Below are 20,118 nucleotides of genomic sequence, written 5' to 3' on the forward strand. Positions count from 1 at the left end.
TGTTGTGTCCTATTTCTGAGCATTGAGTAAATGGGTTTTTAATCAGAAGATTTAGGTCCCTGTGTAGCAGTACAGTAGTAGTCTTAAACCAAAACCGTTGTTAAACCGAGGCATGCTTTCCCTAATGAGGCCTACCACCGCCGGTGCCCTTCCACTGTTCAGATTCTGCTCTTAGACTGAGGTAAAGTTTGCAAACTGGGACACTACTTCAGGTTTTGTGGAGTTTGTAAACCAAATCATTTGTAAGCAGGACTGTTAAACCAAGGTACCACTGTATTTGCTGTATCCTTTGGCTATGTTAACATTTGAGTGTGATTGAAAGAAGGACTATTTTTAACCAGGGGTGGTACTTTTTGTCAAGGTGCTTATTTTGTCCTAGGGTGTTTTCATGATAACACGAGTTATATCCCAACAGGTATGGAAGGGATGCTGCAAGCAAATATTTTGCCTCTTCTAAACTTCGGTGGGCAGAAGGCAGATGGGGTATTTTTGCATTACTGGAATGGGTTGGTAGCCTTTCCCCCTCCTAAATCGGGCCGCTGAAATTGTGAAAGGGAGAAAAACATGTAAATGTGAGATCTAGTTCAACTACTGAAACCTGTTCAGAATAGTACCTCCCAACTCTGCTCCTCTTCCTGGGTTCCAGCTAGTGACCTTGGTTCTAGTGAAAACCAACCTAGATCCTACCAGACCGAACTCTGCTGACTCCTGCTCTGAGGAAATACATTGTAAAGGAAATGAAAATGTAGGAATTTTGCAACCATCGTAATAAAAGGACTCTGATGGCAAGGTTAACGTTTCATTAAATGCAACTACAGTACTTCTAAAAAAAAAAAATCCCTTCAATTGTTTGTCAGGTTGGGATCCCTTTCTACTAAGAATTGAGTCCTTGCCCCTACAACCAGGCTTTTGAAAGGTTCGCAGAGAAGTGATACTTTTCTCACGAAAGAATCTTGAGTTTACAAGTGAAGATTATAGTGAAACAGACTTGCAAAGTCGCTATACTGAATAAACGAGCTTGTTTTCTTGCAGGCCGTTTAATTAGACGTCGTTTTTTAATTTATTAAATGCGTATATTATTTATTAAATTTGACATCCCACCACTATCCCGTAGACATAAGTTCAATGATAAGTCCATACTTGTTCAATCATGTCCACTTTCCATAGGGCTTCCCCCATGCTAAGAACTGAACTCGAATGCAGCACGTTCCCCTTGGAACAGTAACATGAACGGGAGCATCTCTTCCAAAGCCTTTTCCAGTTGCAGGAAGGAAGAATACAGCCTGCTGCACTTGCAGTGCAAGGAGTCCAGGTTGGGTTCTTAAAAGCGCCACCAAGTAATGTGCATAGTTGGGCATGGGCTATTTAAGCTGATTTTAAAATAAATGCAATTCCAGCAACCTTCGAGAAAGTCAAGCAGAGCAAGTTATTTGCAGGGATTGGAAGCCCAGAACCCCTTTGACCCTGGGCACAGGGCCGGATTTACCGGTAGGTTTGATGAGGCCCTAAACTACTGAAGGTAATGGAGCTCTTTAAATGTCCAGCTGTCCTTTGTCAACATGTCAATAAATTGCCTCTGTTTTTTGTGTTGAATATATGCTACGTGATACTATATGGACGTAATAGCTATTTAAAACCAGTGATATTTTAGGGAGCAGGTGGGGCCCATTACTTACATCATAGGAGCCTATACAACACAAAACACTTGCTGTATGTAGGTTTTATTTCATTTGTTTATCTTATATTTCTAAATGTACATCCAGAGGTTTGTTTCTGTAATTTTTGGGGGGGTCCCCAAGGGAGTGGGGCCTTAAGTTATAGCTTGTTTATTTCATGAGTAAGCAAATTAAGCCCCGGGGGCCAGATCCGGCCCAATCGCCGCCTAAATCCAACCCGCGGACGGATAGGGAATCACCATGTTTTTATATGAGCAGAATGTTTCCTTTTATTTAAAATGCATCTCTGGGTTATTTGTGGGGCACAGGAATTCATTAATTATTAGTTTTTTCAAAATACAATCCGGCCCCCCACAAGGTTTGAGGGACAGTGTGGACCGGCCCCCTGCTGAAAAAGTTTGCTGACCCCTGGTTTCGCTTAGACGTAAATCCGGCACGGGATGGCTGCAGGCAGCTACTTTCGCTTTCAGAGTCAGGCCCGCCGTATGCAAATATGCCTAATTCTGATTGGAGCGTGAAAGTGGGAGGGCTGGTACGAAGGTGGGAAAGGAAGGCATTTTCGCGCGCGGAAGCGGGTGGGGTGGGGGGGAATCTTGTTGCCCTTCCTGCAACCGGAGTCCAGGTATCGTCTGAACGTGGTAACACCTGCTTGCTTGCGGAGGTAAGAGGGCTTTGAGCGCTCGGAAGCGTGGCGATCTTTGGCTAAGGAGAGAAAAGCGGCGCCGTAACTCTGCAAAAGTCACAAATTGCGCGCCTGCACCTATTTTCCGCAGGCCTACGGGAGAGCAGCAGGCCTCGCGCGGCCACGTGCATGGAGGAAGGGGACCCGTTTCCTTTCTGCCCCCGACTCGCGCGGAGACCTTCCACTGGGATCCGATTGGGGATGGGAGCGGGAGGGAGGAACGGGTTGGCGGGGAATGGCGCCTTTTTTGGTATCGTCTAAAATGCCTGGATTTGTGAGAGTCCCCAGAAACCGGCAGATCCGCTAGCATTCTGCACCTGGCTGCTGCTTTCATAGCTGTCAACTTTTCCCTTTTCTTGCGAGGAATCCTATTCGGAATAAGGGAATTTCCCTTTTTTAAAAAAAGGGAAAAGTTGACAGCTATGTGCTTTGCACAAGACAGCAGGATTTTAGATCAACGCTTTAAAAAGAAGAAGAAGATAAAATCAGTAGTGAAAAGTCACCTGGAAAGCGTAGTCATGAGTGAAACCATTAATCTGAAGTAGGCGGTGGTAAGAGAGCATATTCTGGCATCGCCAGGCGGAGCGGGAAAAGAGTCCTGCTGGGAACCCTGGAGAGCCCCTGCCGGCCAGAGTCGGTAATGCTGGGCTCTATGGGGATAAGTAGGCCAGGGAAGCTAGAAGAAATGCCGTCTCTTCCTCTCCTCCCAGATTATTAAACGGGCTAGAAGAGTACTATATTATACAAGAGAAGCTGTTGTAAATAATCTCCTTCAAAGCTAAAAGCTTCCCCAAGTGCAAGGAGAAACAAGCTGTTGTAGGCAATGTTCATTCAGTTTTCCTTGAGGCAGGTTATATCCTGAAGAGAGTGATCCCAGAAGAAAGATGGGGTTATTGACAATCAATGCAACAATTGTGGGAGAAGTAACACCTCCTCAGGCCTCTGGCTGCATCTCTGTGAGGGACCCTAGATTTCTTTGCAGTGTTGCAGGTGCTGTGGACCAGTGAAGGGACCTGCTTCCTTTTTTTTTGTAGAGCTTTTTATTCCGTCTCCTTCTAAACCACAGGCCCTGCTTTGGTTCCTGTGCTCTGAGCTGATAACTAGATAGTACAGCAAGCTGAGCCTGCCATAGGCTATTTCCTCGGAGAGGCTTGGCTGGTTATTTGCTTGACCTTTGAGACTCTTGGATCCATTCAGAAGCTTATTTATTAGATAAATGAGGGCTGATTCAACACATATTTCACTCAGTGGCGCAAAGTGTTTGTGCTGGAAAGTTTTGTGTCTGTTAGTCATACATCCCTAATCCTGGAACAATGAATGCATGTGCTGCTATTTCGTACTGACTACGTGCAGTATCAGAAATCATTCCCACCCTATTCCCCCCCCCCATGTTGTTCCTCGAGTATGTTCATTTCCCCTGCACCTTGTGTCCATGAGCTACAAAATCACCTCAGATTGGAGCGCTGTGTTCCACTTATGATGTCCCAAAACAATTACACTCAACATACAGATGCCATAGCAAAAAGTGCCCCATGCACAGCATACTAAATGGAAAACTGAGCAATGGGTGACATCTAATTCTGTTCATGTGCAGGCTGGTACAGACTTCCACGCAGGGCATCCTTTTCCTGTCCCCGCCACCAGGGGCCCTTGGTGAACCAGAAAATCTGCTACAGAAGGTTGAGGGGGGCATGGTGGGAGGAGAATAAGGATGGGGGGGGTGCTTGAGGAGGAGAGAAAGCAGAATTAGTGTTTCTGCTTGCACGATAATTGGATTTCACCCAGATCGGACTAACAGGCAATGTTACCTTTACTTAGAAACATAAGAAGACCATGGAGCCATTCTTGAACCCTAAAGAATCTGCCAAATTCATAGCAGAACACAGTAAAGATGTGTACATTGAAGATGATGGTGTACGAAAAGTTGGAGAGATGTTATTTGACAAGGTCTTGGACAAGGAGTTCAGTGTGGCCGGCTGGAAGTCTTCTCATGAGCTTAACCCTCAAGCGGCAAGTGAAGACGCAGTGAACTGGGTGTTTCTTGCCGATACCCTCAATTTTTCCTTTTGGTCCGAGCGTGAAGATTACAAATGTCTGGTGAAGTATAAAGGCAAAACGTATAGCGGTTACTGGTCTCTTTGTGCTGCCATCAACAGAGCACTTGATGAGGGTTAGTTCTTAATTTTCAAAATTGAAGAAGAGAATTTGTGGGCAAATAACCTTGATTTGGGGGGGGGAATGCAAAGTATTTGAAATCTTTGTGTTACTCATTCATCTGCAACTCTAGGTTTGGATCCCAGAGTCACAGGTGTCATCATTATTTTAAATAAGCAGGGCACTTGATATCCATCTTGCCATGCTTCAGAACTCTAGTACCACAGGACCAGAATTAACAGTAAGTCACAGGATTTGCCTCCCACAGTCTCTGTACCTTGGGGATAAACCTGAACACTATACTGGTGCCTGTGTGGTCTTTAGGTAGCTTGAGGAGCTGCTGAGATTGGGCAGCAGCTATCATTCTTAAATTCCCTATCTTAAATTCCTTGCCCTGAATCCTACAATCCAACACCGGAGAGCTCTGGTGACTGGTAGAAATGAGTGAGGTGAGAGAGCAAAGAGAAATGACAGTTTGTGGTATGAACAGAGTATTAATAGGAGAGAGGCGAATGCCTCTGGGAAGCCTGCAAGCGGAGAGTGCAGGTGAAGTGGCTTAGTTGGGTGGGAGAGAGGTAACAGCCTCATTTCTAGATCACAGAAAAAGCAGCTCCTCGTTACTAGACCACCATCATTACGAGATCAGCAGAAAACCAGTTGCTCCTGTAATCAAGGGCGAATCTAAACAAAATATAAGCAATATTTCTTTTAGTAGGGTTGAGGATTCATTTGGAAATCATGAAATAATATTGTTAGCCCGTGGGGGCTTTTTGTGAGTGGGGATTCCACCTCCCTTCTAGTAGGTGGCATTTCCAATCCAGTACTGGGGGCTACATAGGCTGCCTAAGTGTTGGGTTAATTGTCGTATTTTTCCGTATATAAGACTAGGCTTTCCCCCTAAAAATAATGTCAAAAATTAGGGGGTGTCTTATACATGGGGCCATCTCCCCCATTTTCTTAAATCTGAATCCCCCAAAATTGGGGGCATCTTATAGACGGAAAAATACGGTAATATTTGGGTGCCTTTGGTAGGGGATGGGTATGCTAGAGCCTTCTTCCGCTCGTGTATCGCCCTCCTCGGCGGCTGTGCATCGGAGAGTTAAGTTCTGCTTTATATTGTTTTTATGTATTTATTGTAATTAAAGTTAGGTGGTTTGAGAAGCTGGAGCTGAAGTTAGAAATACATCCATTAAGGAACACAATTTGAAGGGGGGAAATAAAGTTGTTTTTTTATTAAATAATAGGTTAACTCAGGTTCTGTTTGCAGGCTTTCCGTAGGCATCAGTTTGGCAGGAGCAGGATGCTGGGCAAGATGGGCGCCTGGCATAATATAGAGAAGCCCCGCATTTTTCGCTCCATAGGACGCACCAGACCATAGGGCGCACCTCATTTTTAGAGGAGGAAACAAGAAAAAAAAATATTTTTCTGGTTTTCCTGCTCTAAAAGCCCGTGTTTTTTTTGTTTTTTGTGGATCAGCTAAAAGTTTTGCACCTTTTTTGCAAAGGGAAAAGCCCTGGTTTTTTTTGTTTTATTTTAGGATCAGCTAAAGGTTTTGCAGCTTTTTTTTGCAAAGGGGGAAAAGCAAAGCTCCTTTAGCAAAGGGGGAAAAGCAAAGAGGAAGAGCCCCATTTTAATGGGGTTTAACTCACATTTCTGAAAAATCTTAAGGAAAGGGAGCCGTTTCTACTGTTTCCAGACAGATAATCTAATCAGCCAGTCACATGTCGCTGGGGAAACAAACAACCTCCCTCTGCAGCACATTCAACAAAGGAGGGCGGGGCTGAAAGGGAGCCGGGACTCTTATCTCTTGCTGATCAGCTGCTGAGTGTGGTCCTTTCAACACTCCCTTTTCTCTTTGTAAAATAAAGCACAATCTGCTTTTGGCCCCTGGGCAATTCAGCTCCAGGGACCACCATTCGCTCCATAAGACGCACAGGTATTTCCCCTTTTTAGGAGGGAAAAAGTGTGTCTTATGGAGCGAAAAATACGGTAAACAGTTTAGTTGCTTTAATAACACGAGCAGTGGTAAACTTTGCAACTCTGTAGCTGGGATATAAATAAATAGAGCTTCATCTATTATTGTATGGTTGTTACTGTTCCTGGTTGTTGTTTTTTGCTTTCTGAAGGAATACCCATTACCAGCGCTTCATATTATGCCACTATGACCCTGGAGCAAGTGAAACATGTCTTTCGCTCGGACACAGAGGTCCCCATGCCTTTAATCGAGGAGAGACATCGGGTGCTGAATGAGACCGGGACGGTTCTCCTGGAGAAATTTGGAGGTTCTTTCCTCTCCTGCGTTAAGAAAAGTGGGAAAAGTGCCCAGAAATTACTACAGCTAATAGTAGAAAATTTCCCATCTTTTAGAGATGAAGCTACATTTCAGGTATTGTTTTTATTATAGTTGCTTTTTGTTTGTTTTTTTACAAAATGTAATTCAAAGTGGTTTACAGAAAGTAATACCTACATTAAAAACCAGCTCAAAACTAAAAACAGTAAAAGCTAAAAACACATTCAGATTTATAAAAAGGCAGGATTAAAACATCCAACCAACTGAAGGGAAGCCACTTCAGGACAGGACACCACTAAATTTTGTGAGAATGACGCTTACCTGTCTCTTGCCAGGGTGGCAGCCATCACCCATTGGGGGGAATACCATATTTTTCGCTCCATAAGACGCACCTGAACAGAAGACACACCTAGTTTTTAGAGGAGGAAAGGGGGGAAGCCCTGTTTTTTTTTTGAGCTCAAAGTGGTGCAGCCTTTTTTGCAAAAGGAAAACCCGGTTTTTTTGAGGATCAGCTCAAAGTGGTGCAGCTTTTTTCCCCCAAAGGGAAAAGCCCTGCTTTTTTGAGGATCAGCTCAAAGTGGTGCAGCTTTTTTGCAAAGGGAAAAGCCCTGCTTTTTTGAGGATCAGCTGAAAGTGGTGCAGCTTCTTTTTCAAAGAGGAAAAGCCCCGTTTTTATGGGGTTCAATTCACAGTTCTGCAGCTTCTAGTCCTACAGCCATTTCTACAGTTTGCAGACAGATAATCTAATCAGCCAGTCACATGTAGCTGGGGAAACAAACAGCCTCCCTCTGCATTCAGCAATGGAGGCCTGGGCAAGGGGGCAGGGCTGGAAAGGGAGCCTTATCTCTCTCCTGATCACTTGCTGAACAGCTGTTCAGCGGCTTCCTTTCAACATCCCCTTCTCTCTTTGTAAAAAAAGAGCACAATCTGCTTTTGGCCCCTAGGCAATTCAGCTCCAGGGACCATGCATTCACTCCGTAAGATGCACAGACATTTCCCCTTACTTTTTAGGAGGAAAACAGTGCATCTTGTGGAGCGAAAAATACGGTATATTCCGGATCTACTCTTAATTTTCAGTGTAGAAAATTTTCTCTTCTAAATATTCCTAACTTCCCATTGCAAATAGACACCATTCTTCTCTGGGGAAATAAAATGCAAACACTATTAAATATTATGGATTGGTATTTCATTGACTTCACAAAACAGTGAGTGGCTTTTGTCAGACATCACACCAGGCAATGGCATGTTCTAAATGTAGTTTAGAAACCAAACAAGGCCTTGGGCTTTCACATAGTCAGGAAACCATGGTTTAGAACTGCTTGTTTGCTTTGCTTTTCTCTCTGCTTAGCAGTCTTTCTCAGAAGATTGATAAATAATGTATAATTATTTTGGTAATTACTATACTGTGTGTCGCCAACGTGTTGCGTGAATCGTACTACTGTATCTAGCTCCAGCAGCCTCAGGAGCCATATCCGGTTTGTTGGCATAAATCAGTTTAGGGTTACATGCAAATAGGGTCGAACTATGTCTTAGCATGAGAGAGGAGATGGGGCCGCTTTGTTCTTCCTCTGGTTCTCCTGCTGTTCTTGCATTGCTGTGAGCAAAGTGTGTTATCTGAACCTTGCCTTACAGTTTTTCTTGCTCCAGACAAACCATAAGCTGTAAGCTATGTTGTTCTTAGTTCACAGATAATGGTTTGTTTGGAGAAGTCAAACGACAGGTCTTGGTCCAGATGACACCATAAGCCAAACCATGGCATAGTTCACAGAAGCTCAGCAACACTACAGTAGAAGCAAAGAACTAACAATATCTTCTCTTGAGAGCCCCTACGAATGTGTGTTTGCTTTAAGCGGCAGCTTGCTTTAGTGTTAACATGCAAACTGAGCCATGGTGTTTTGAAAACTCACTTTAAACCATGCTCTCCGATTTGCTAGAGCAGGCATGTCCAACCAGTAGATTGTGATCTACTGGTAGATCCCCGGCTGATCCTGGTAGATCACGGGACCCTTATCAATTGTGGGATTAAATGAAGATTACCAAAAGTTAACAAATAAAAGCTGAAGAAATCTGGGCAATCCTACCCCCCAAAAAGCTCAACAACTCTGGGCAACCCACCCTCCCCATGCATGATCCTCCTCTCTCCAATGACAATGGGTAGATCAATGCCAGTTTTTTTTTTTTTATACTGGGAGTAGATCCCAGTCTCTTGGGAGTTGGACGTGCCTGTGCTAGAGGATCACAAACTCTGGCTTGTTAGTTCACACTTCACACTAAACCATAATTACAATGCAATCCTACGCATGTCTACTCAAAAGGAAGTAATAGTGAGCTGTGGGACTTTCTCCCATGTAACTGTGTAGAGTATTATAGCCATCAGCACCATTAACCAGAGTTTAGTGTGATCCTTAAATAGAGCCAGTTACCTATACATTTACAACTTATAGATAGATAGATAGATAGCTATGACTTCAGTGTGCAAACATGGGTTGGATAGTATATTCTGGTTACCATGTGACTTGGAAGATCTTGGCTAAATAACATAATATATTAAAATGTAGTAATTTGTTTTCAGTATCCATAGATTTGAACACTTGACTATGGCTGCTGTGTATTCAGCTACAATATCATTTGTCATTCTTGTATTATTTAACTTGAGACTTGAAGTGTGAGTTCAGAATCCTCCTCCTGCCAAATGTATGCAGTTGTTACTTATTTGCATAGTAGCTTGTTACAATTGAACTGTCTGAACTTTTCGATTGTAAAGTTTTAGATCTTTTTAAAATGCAGAATTTAAGGCCCCTTAAGGGTTTTTAAAATCCCGTGTTCTCTAAAAGCAACAGTAGTTAAGAACAACCTCTGTAATAGAAGTAAGTCCTCTCGTTTTTATACAATTGGACTAACTTTCTAAGGGAGAGTCCTTGGCTATTTTATCCTACCAGGTTACATGTTCTGAAGGAAGACCAAATTTTCACCACTTGTCTAACAAGATGGATGCTAGTATCTGCTCGCATTGTCAACACAGTTGCCCTGGCAACAGATTGAGATATTGCAGAGATTTGCAGTACCAAGAAAGGGGTGTGAGACGAGATTTAAGTGGTGAAAATGAATTAGATTTCACCACTTTAGTAAAAATGCATACTAGAACATGGTAAATTTATTAGAATTACATCCTAATCCTAAACATAATTATATTGAAGGAAGTTCTGTTGATTTCCATGGGATTTCTATGTATCTGTTTTTGAGACGTAGCCATAGATTTTCTGCTCATTTTACCAGGTGCTATATGAGATCTCAGCCTGTGACAGCAGCTGAAAACTCTATTATTCACCTGAGGGATCTATGAAAAAACAAACAAAATAAAGTATTAGTTCCAATATGTAATTTTGATTGTGTATAATTTTGATTTGTATATTACTTCAATGAACTTGCTTCTCAAATAGTCAATGGATAAATAATACTTTTAAATTGCTAATTATAGATATGAAAATGTTTACATTTAGCAATGTAATGAATCATTTCATGCTGGTGACATAGTATGGTGACGTACTAATGTTAACACAATATATCTTGACCACATCTCATGTGGTATAACTAAACCAATAATAGTTATGAAGTTGTTAGCCCCAGTGAAATCTACACACAGAAGTGTTGTTAATTTGCTGGATTGGAATGTCAGCTACAAATCAGTCATGCATTTTGACCATATGCACTGCATTACTTTTGGTGAGATGTACACATTTGATGGCTTGGCTAGTTTGCCCTATGCTATTTTGCAAAATTTAATTAAAAGTGAAACATAAATTATGGAAGTAAAACAATATTGTAACAAAAATTCCACTTTTATTCTTGAATAGAACAAATGTTTTGGAGTTGTTTCTTATTACACTGCTCACTATAGGTTTTTTTTAAAGATTGGAACTTTTGTAAATTTAACAGCACGCTAACAAAAAGCAAGAAAAACATACATAATCATCAAAATCCACAGTTGGGCAATGCATTTTAGTAGGACCAATCAAAACGTTTCAAAAATAGTGCTTGAGCTTTTAAGTTACTTATAACTCTTCACCAAGGTAGATATTACACAAAGCTGAAGTTGGATGAATGCAGGAAAAATCCATTTAAAAAATAGGCTGGATGTTAAAGCCTTGAAGTCTGCATTTATACTCATTCTGAATATAGTGATTGCAGACCGATTAGTCTCTACTGTATGTTTGCAAGTATCAGGTTACACCTAGAATTCTGCGATGAAGAAGCATTGGCTACCTCCTATTTTTGCACACGAAAAGCCTGTTATCCTGTCTCGTGCCGTAAGGGAAACACACAGGTCAGGGAATAATTTAGCAAATGTAATATTTTGATATGGCACTGGAGTTTTGAGGGTAATGAAAGGATTGTTTCAGATCAGAATGTGATCTGACCTTTGAAATTTTCCAGAAACATGTTGCTTCAAATGAAATCCAATATATGTATAGAAATATATATAGAATCCAGAAACATACTGATGTTTGGAGATACACAAAAGTAATCCAGTGTAGAGCACAGATGCAAACATTAGTACAGGGGTAGGCAACCTAAGGCCCGGGGGCTGGATGCGGCCCAATTGCCTTCTCAATCTGGCCCGCAGATGGTCCGGGAATCAGCGTGTTTTTACATGAGTAGAATGTGTACTTTTATTTAAAATGGATCTCTGGGTTATTTGTGGGGCCTGCCTGGTGTTTTTACATGAGTAGAATGTGTACTTTTATTTAAAATGCATCTTTGGGTTGTTTGTGGTGCATAGGAATTTGTTCATTGTTTTTTCAAAATATAGTCGGACCCACCACATGGTCTGAGGGACGGTGGACTGGCCCATGGCTGAAAAAGGTTGCTGACCCCTGCATTAGTATATCAGCACAGCCCTTTGCCAAAAATGCAAAATCCCTGAAATGACTGAAGTAAATAAGTTTATCAATGTATAAAGCAGGCATGGCCAAACTTGGCCCTCCAGCTGTTTTGGGACTACAATTCCCATCATGCCTGACCACTGGTCCTGTTAACTAGGGATGGTGGGAGTTGTAGTCCCAAAACAGCTGGAGGGCCAAGTTTGGCCATGCCTGGTATAAAGTGCGCATAAAGTCTATGATCCTGTACCTAGAGCTTTGGCAGGGCATTGCAGCAGCAAATCCTGCTGTTGAAGAAGATTTATTTATTATTGAACTGGGCAAAAGATTCCTGCATAGCAGGGGGCTGGACTAGAAGACCCTCTTGGTCCCTCCCAACTCTTATGATTCTATAGTATTTATATTGCACTCCGCAACCAGATTAGAAGCCAGTGTACATGACTAAGTGCTGTTGTAATGCAAGTGAATCGTCCCGTTCTAGTTGATAGCCCCCCTCTTTTGGAGTCGCTGAAGTTTCCAGGCTGTTTTCAGAGAGATGTCTCAACATGCACCTGTGCTGTAACTTGGTCGAAAAGATCCTTGGAAGTATTATAATGGTGTATATTTTTCCTTTGCCCATCAGGGTAGAAAGGTGGCTTTCTACAAACGAGCGCAGATTCTTGTGGCTGACACTTGGAGCGTCCTGGAAGGAAAAGGAGATGGCTGCTTCAGTGATATTTCCAGTGTGACTATATTTGCTGATTATAGAATACCACAGGTGCTTGTTCACTTGGGAGCAATGAAATATTCTGATGAACTAATGAAGAAACTCAAGGAAGGTATGAAACCATTCAGGATCATCAAAAAATGTAATATTTGAGAATTTTTAGAAATAGCTTTTCTCTTACTGTAGAGGGATGGGGGACACAAATCTTTGTAGTGGTGCTCAAACAAAATATAGGCTAAGTTCTATTACAGGCAAGTTTTTTCAGCCCATGGAAATTACCAGTAAATTGCTAGATTGAATCTGTAATTAAAGTACCAGCTTCTTTCCTGCTACTGTTATTCAAGAAAAATATAGACAAAAATATAAGACTGATTATTACTTTCTGAGATTATTAAAATGTGAGAGGTAAAATACAATTCCCAGGATTCTTGGGAGTGGGGTTATAGCGGTCCTGAAACCCCCTCCAGCCAATTATCCACCTCTTGAGCTTTAAACAATGCAGAGGAGGTTCACAGAATCCTTTAGCAGAACAAAACTCACAGTAGGCTGCCACCACTCTCCTTCTGTGAAGTCCGATAGTAGTTTCAGGGAGACACACTTCTAACTTAATTACCCAGACTTCACACCTTGGCCCACTTTACCGTGTAGCCAAACAACACTCATAAAACCTGGTAGGCTCCGAGTTGGCTAGGCGCTGGACTCAGCTTCACTTTAACCAAAGGCAAAGACGCCAAGCAAAACTATAGTTCAAAAGTTTATTAAAAGTAAATGATTAAAAAACAAAGGTTACACGTTTCTTAGAAAAGAGTACAATCACAAAACAAATAAATTGTAAAATATCACTGGCTAATCATACTCACAAAATAGAACATCAGCTAAAATAAAGAAAGTCGTTTCCCTGGCCCTGCCCTCCAGCTAGAACGCATGGTTGGTTTCTTAGGCAGCCGGCCGCTGCCCACAGCTGAGGTAAACAGCCATCCTGGTCTGACAAAAGCCCACAATAGTCTGACAATTAGCATCTTTAGATGCTGGATAGATATACAAAATTACCCCATGGGGGTTCCGTGATTCGACCTATTCTAAGTGATCTTTAATTTAATTCCACCAATGGATAAAGACCTCAAGCGTATTTCACTATTGTCAAGTAATTTCTGCAGCTGTGAGAATGTTGATTCACAGGTCTCCAAAAACGTCTGGTTCCTCCCTATTTTCCCAGCCTCGCTGTTTCCAAATTGATGATCACTATTTGATCCTTAACTCTCCCTTCCAGCTGTGTCAAGGTTGCCACTTAGCATAAATCCACGTTTGACTCCAGATAGCCCCTTAAAGGAGGATGAGGGGAAAGTTTATCTTAAAGAGAGAGCCAGGCACGGAGTCAAGCCCACATTCCCAAAATGCCACTTTTCTTATGCACGGCAACCCCAAGTTCACCTCTGGAGAGGCCTCCTTGCACTACAGGGGTGCTTTATCATTTATTATTATTATTATTATTATTATTATTATTATTAATTGCATTTATATCCCAACTTTTCCTCCATGGAGCTCAAGGTGGTATAACTAGTTCTCCGCCTCCTAATTTAATATTATAATAAACTTGTGAGGTAGGTTAGGTTGAGAGGTAGTGACTTGCCCAATGAACTTCACACTCAATGAACTTCATGCCGGATAGGGGATTTGAACCCTGGTCTCCTAAGTCCTAGTCTGGCACTCCAACCGTTATTCCACACAGGTTCTCTTTAAATGTATGGTAAGTAAGTAGCCAGAGTAAGCAACTGAAAGAAACAGGTGCAACTGAAAAATACAGCTACTAGGTCCTTGTGGAAGTGGCGACTCAGTACTGTGTACAGTGGTACCTCTGGTTACGTACTTAATTCGTTTCGGAGGTCCGTTTCTTAACCTGAAATTGTTCTTAACCTGAAGCACCACTTTAGCTAATGGGGCCTCCCGCTGCCGCTGCGCCGCCAGAGCACAATTTCTGTTTTTATCCTGAAGCAAAGTTCTTAACCTGAAGCGTTATTTCTGGGTTGGCGGAATCTGTAACCTGAAGCGTAGGTAACCTGAGGTACCACTGTACTTACTTACTTTTGGGGAAACCTTCTTGCCCAGTAGTCTCTACCCACTTCCACAAGGACCCAGCACAATCTTCCTCAATTTTAGACTCAGAAGCCGTAGGGCATGTGTATGGGGTTCTTTGAATATCAGCTCTGGGAACACGAATCTTACAATGAACAATAACATGAAGCCATTCTTTATGGAGAAATGGGAGTCTGTATCTAAACTTCTGGTCATAGTATGAACAGAAGGGCTGTATTAAGAAGATAAATCTGCCTGTTTTATAGAGAGTTTTACAGAAATAAATGTAACGTTTCATAATACTTTCATTCTCCATCCCTGATCTGCCTTTCTTTCTGTGAAACTCTCTATAAAACAGGCAGAGTTATCTTCTTAATACAACCCTTCAGTTCTCTATAAAAATGGCATTATGTTATACTTACAGTTGGACATACACATGCCCAACTGCTTCTGAGTATGCATGGCAGTCTCCAAATTTATCTGATACAGAGCAGCTGTTCAACCTGCATCTGAGGACATTCCAGAAAATGCCTCAACTTTTTACAGCAGCTTGTGGGGGGATGCAATAAGAAGCAGGAACTTGGGAACTACTCCCAGTTCTTTGGATCCTATATCCAAGTTATTTCCCCCCCCTTACTTGGAAGGTTGGATAAAGACAGGAATGTTGAGTGTGAAGCATATGTGGTGGGTCTTTTAATGAATCCTAACGGCACTGACAGTTCTTTGGACTATGGGCCAAATGATCTTTAGAGCTCTCACTCTCATTCTCACAGAAGGTGAGTACTGTAACAGTATTAAAAACATATTTATATATCTCCCCCAATACTTCATTTACTACATTGCAATTTAGATTGGTGCTATTTATAAGGAGCGGACCAGATGGGCTCTTGGACATGGACCACATTGTTAATCTCTTTTGGTAAATTATCACCACCTATCTTAGGCTATGTACACATTAGTGGTTTAAAATGAAGCCAGGTTGCTTCCCCCTTCTGCATTTCAAGTTGCATTTGCATGTTGCTGTACACACTAGAGAGGAGGCACCCTCTCCTGTGCATTATGTGTTTTACCCAGGCATGCACACACGTCCCACACACATGTACCAGCAGTGGGAGTGCACTAAAGCCAGAGCAAACAGTATTTTGTACACAGCTCCTGTCAGGTTTGCAGGTTAAACCATTGAATATATATAACCTGAATTATCCTGATTGAAAGCATTAGAAATGCCATATATATATATATATATATATATATATATATATATATATATATACACATATACATATATATATATATACAGAGAGAGAGATGTGTACCGCAGGTAGGTTTAATATTCTGAGTGTCCTACCTCTTCTGTTTTACTAATTTATATTACTCTCCTGTAGGGCACATGTTCCAGTCTGGAGACTATCCGGAAGTGGAAATTCGAGGTTGCTCTATTTGGTGTTGTGATCTCATTTGCAATCACTTGCTGGAGCTTTACAGAAAGAAAGGCAAGAACATGGATGAGAAGATCAATGCAGTTCTTCTTGATTATTATCTATGGGACTATGCACGGGATCATCGGGAAGATATGAAGGGAATTCCTTTCCATCGTACACGTTGCATATACTACTGAATACTACTTTAATGATTGAGGATGAAGTATAGTATCAAAAATCTAGATGCTGAGTTGTGCCAAGTAGCGTAGTCCCATTGAAATCAGTAAGGCTTAAGTTGGTCATGACTCATTTAATTCCTAAATTTGACTCTTGATCCAGCCCAATAATTGTTTTGTATACAAACTTGCAAAGAGTAAATTGAGAGCACTTATCATGTATTTTTCAGACTCTACTCTTTTAATAATTATGCACACTATCTGTATCACAGGAAATGTATTTTCTTGTAATTTTTACACTATTCCCTTGCTGCTTTGATTGCTTTGTTTCAAGTGCACCTGAGTCTGTAATCGATAAAGTTTCTATTTCTGTTTCAGCAATATTTTTGTATTCAGTTCAGTAAAGAAAATGGTGTGGAATAATATTAAACATAATTCTGGATTATATCTCATAATATACCAATAAGCTGAATATGGCATCGTAGTACTGTAAATGCTGATTCAAATTAATCACCAAATTAATGTGCTTGTGCATATACAGTGGTGCCCCGCTAGACGAATGCCTCGCTAGACGAAAATCTCGCTAGGTGAAAGGCATTCGCTAGCGGAAGGCAGCCCCGCAAGACGGAAAAGTCAATGGAGCTTCTTTCGTCGCGAAAACCACTTTCTGCCTTGGTGCTTCGCTAGATGAAAAAATCGCTAGACGAAGACACTCGCAGAACGAATTATTTTCGTCTAGCGAGGCACCACTGTATGCATATATACATATGCCTCATACCTTCCAGCACCACATATCTGCTGAACTAAAACCACCAAGCTTTATTCTTATGTAAAGCATTTTTGTTTTAGCCCATTATCCCAGTGGATTCCAGGATGCTTTATACTGTGTGTGTGTATGTGTGTATATAACAAATATACATAATAAAAACTGCATAAAGGGTGAGACCAACAACCAAAAGGAGCAGTCAACATCATTTTGGACGTTTAAAGACAAAGCTAATGAAAAGGTTTGGGCATGATACCTGAAGATACAGGAGTTGGTAACTTCTACATGAAAAGCATGTGTTCTACCCCCTGATTTACAGCTTCTCAATTCACCCTTACAAGGATGCAAATCTAGGCACACAAAATGAAGACAATTGTACGTTGCTGTATGTAAGGGTCTTCGGATGGATACCTTCTGAGACCTGTTACCATGGCACATGTGAGTTAGAGCAGCCATGTGCCTACATGGAGCATTTATGGCCTAAACCAGTGTTTTTCAACCACTGTTCCGCGGCACACTAGTGTGCCGCGAGATGTTGCCTGGTGTGCCGTGAGAAAAATTGAAAAATTACTTTATATATAGTCAATATAGGCACAGAGTTAATTTTTTTAACATTTTCTAATGGTGGTGTGCCTCGTGATTTTTTTCATGAAACAAGTGTGCCTTTGCCCAAAAAAAGGTTGAAAAACACTGGTCTAAACTACGGAGCCTCTTGGGCTTGCCGATCAGAAGGTTGGTGGTTCGAATCCCTGCGATGGAGTGCGCTCCCATGTCTCAGCTCCTGCCAACCTACCGTGTTTCTCATAAAATAAGACACCGTCTTATATTTATTTTACTCAGGAAAATAAGCCTATGGCTTATTTTCGGGGGTGTCTTATTTTTTTATTAAGTACCGTACGGTTCTGGGCGCCTGCCTCCTCCTGCTGTGTCCAGCATTGGTGCTGCTGGGTCCAGCTGGCTCGGGGCGCGCGGCCCTGCTGGGCACCGACCCGGCAGGCCACCTCCTCCTCCTCCTGGCTCCCGGAGGCTCGGGGGGCTGCTGGGCGCCGACCTGGCAAGCCTCCTCCTCTTCCTGCCATGGCTTGGAGCCCGGAACTGGCTGTTGCTGCTGAAGTGTTGATAAAGCGCCCAGCAGCGCCGCGCGGATCGCCCCAAGCCGCGACAGGAGGAGGAGGATTCAAATTGCTACCGTACAGAGCACTGCTGGGTCCCGCTGGATCGGGGCTCCACGCGGCGCGCGCTGCAGCTCCTGCCGCGTCCCGCTGGATCGGGGATCCATGCGGCGCGGTCTGCAGCTCCTGCTGGGTCCTGCTGGATCGGGACTCCACGTGGCGCACACTGCGGCTGCTGCTGCTGGCTGCTGCTGGCTCAGGGCTCCACGCGGCGCGCGCTGCAGCTCCTGCCGGGTCCGGCTGGATCGGGGCTCCACGCGGCGCGCGCTGCAGCTCCTGCCGGGTCCGGCTGGATCGGGGATCCACGTGGCGCGCGCTGCAGCTCCTGCCGCGTCCCGCTGGATCGGGGATCCACGCGGCGCGCGCTGCAGCTCCTGCCGCGTCCCGCTGGATCGGGGATCCATGCGGCGCGCGCTGCAGCTCCTGCCGGGTCCGGCTGGATCGGGGATCCACGTGGCGCGCGCTGCAGCTCCTGCCGGGTCCCGCTGGATCGGGGCTCCACGCGGCGCGCGCTGCAGCTCCTGCCGCGTCCCGCTGGATCGGGGATCCATGCGGCGCGGTCTGCAGCTCCTGCTGGGTCCTGCTGGATCGGGGCTGCAGCAGCAGCAACATCCGGTTCTGGGCGCCAACCCGACAGACCTCTTCCTCTTCCTTGGCGCCCTCCAGAACTGCCCAGCATTACGGCTTATTTTCGGGGTATGTCTTATATTTTGTGAACGCTTGAAAATCCTGCCATGGCTTATTTTATAGGCACGTCTTATTTTATGAGAAACACGGTAGCAGTTCGAAAGCACGGCAGAGCAAGTAGATAAATAGGTACCACTGCAGCGGGAAGGTAAACGGCGTTTCCGTGTGCTCTGGTTTCCGTCACGGTGTCCTGTTGAACCAGAAGCGGTTTAGTCCTGCTGGCCACATGACCCAGAAAGCTGTCTGGACAAACGCTGGCTTTCTCGGACTGAAAGTGAGATCAGCGCTGCAACCCCATAGTCGCCTTTGACTGGACTTAACCGTCCAGGGGTCCTTTACCTTTACGTGGAGTATCTCCACATAAAGCAGGGGGAGGCCTGGGCAAGCCCCCCCACTCCTGGAACCAGTAGACCCATAGGCTGCTTGTACAGGAGTGTGGCCGCTTTGTGCAGCTGGCAGAGTTGTGAGAGTCGTGGCAGCTTCACACAACGCTGTTTCCTCTTGGTGGGTGAGGAAGGCAGCCTGCCGAAGCTGGAATGGGGGCGATTGAGGCCTAGTAGTCCATAAAAATCCAGCAATGGCTCCAGTTAAGCCCTGGCACTGAGGCAAGGAGGTCAAGACTCGGGCGGCAAGATCCACAGTGGGGGCAGCAGCAGACCCCCCTGTCAAATCTTCCTTCCGCCCTTGTTTCTGATGTAGGTCATTCCTCATGTCTTCCCTGCCAGGGAACCCGCTTTGGGGTCCGCCTTGGGTGCCAAAGCCTCTTAGGAAGGCCTTGAGCTCTTCACGTGTGAATGGCCATCATTGGATACCACAAAATGTTCTTGTTGCCTCAGAGACGGCCAGGGTCAAGTGCTTGGGCCGGTTCCATGGGCGAATCCAGTGTTTTTATTGGGAGGCAAAAATTGTTGAGCTTTATTGTGGGGAGATTGGGGGGGCAGGGCTCTGCTGGGGCGGAGCAGAGAACCTCAGTTAAAGGAGTGTTTTTCATACTTTTCGATACTTTTTGACGGCCCGCCGCCTTGAGCATTGTTTTAACTATGGAAAGGCTGCATACAAATAAAATGATGATGACGATGATGAAAGGAGAATCCGGGCGGCAAGGCAAACCGCGTGGCCTCGGCGGGAAACGTGGCTTGCGCCTGCAGGGGGCGCTGCGCTCCGGAGGGTCGCCTCGAGAAGGCGAAGGCGACGCCGCTCTTGAGGGAGCCGCCGGCTGCGCGTCGACAGCGCGAGAGGCCCGCTCGGTTGCCTAGCGACCGGTGTAAACAAACGTGGGAGCGGGGCGGGCGTGTGGAAGCCGCGGATCTTTTGCGGCAGGAGGAGGGAAGGAGGGCGGTTTCGCCTCGGGTGGGGGACGCGAGCAGCGCAGTCTCCGTGGCAGCGGAGGCCGGAGAGGGGTCTCTCCCGCGGCCTGCCCCACAGCGAGGGGGGC

At 44.1% G+C, this 20,118-nt stretch overlaps 1 protein-coding gene across 1 annotated transcript; it reads left to right on the plus strand.

Moving 5' to 3' along the window:
• The first annotated feature begins 2,264 nt into the window (after positions 1 to 2,264).
• On the plus strand, positions 2,265 to 16,505 carry C11H9orf64 (chromosome 11 C9orf64 homolog). The gene is made up of 5 exons (XM_033164387.1): positions 2,265 to 2,337; positions 4,177 to 4,528; positions 6,639 to 6,898; positions 12,305 to 12,500; positions 15,847 to 16,505. The coding sequence occupies exons 2-5, from the start codon at positions 4,192 to 4,194 to the stop codon at positions 16,077 to 16,079; spliced, it is 1,026 nt and encodes a 341-aa protein (XP_033020278.1). The 5' UTR covers positions 2,265 to 2,337; positions 4,177 to 4,191; the 3' UTR covers positions 16,080 to 16,505.
• The last annotated feature ends 3,613 nt before the right edge of the window (positions 16,506 to 20,118 follow it).

Source organism: Lacerta agilis, chromosome 11 (assembly GCF_009819535.1).
Source record: "Lacerta agilis isolate rLacAgi1 chromosome 11, rLacAgi1.pri, whole genome shotgun sequence".
In the NCBI taxonomy this organism is placed as follows: domain Eukaryota; kingdom Metazoa; phylum Chordata; class Lepidosauria; order Squamata; family Lacertidae; genus Lacerta; species Lacerta agilis.

Excerpts from the sequence above, each read along its gene's own strand:
- C11H9orf64 (XM_033164387.1), top strand. The coding sequence starts at position 4,192 with ATGGAGCCATTCTTGAACCCTAAAGAATCTGCCAAATTCATAGCAGAA. Across the intron at positions 6,899-12,304 it reads GAGATGAAGCTACATTTCAG|GGTAGAAAGGTGGCTTTCTA; the intron begins GTATTGTTTTTA and ends TTTGCCCATCAG. Across the intron at positions 12,501-15,846 it reads AATGAAGAAACTCAAGGAAG|GGCACATGTTCCAGTCTGGA; the intron begins GTATGAAACCAT and ends ACTCTCCTGTAG.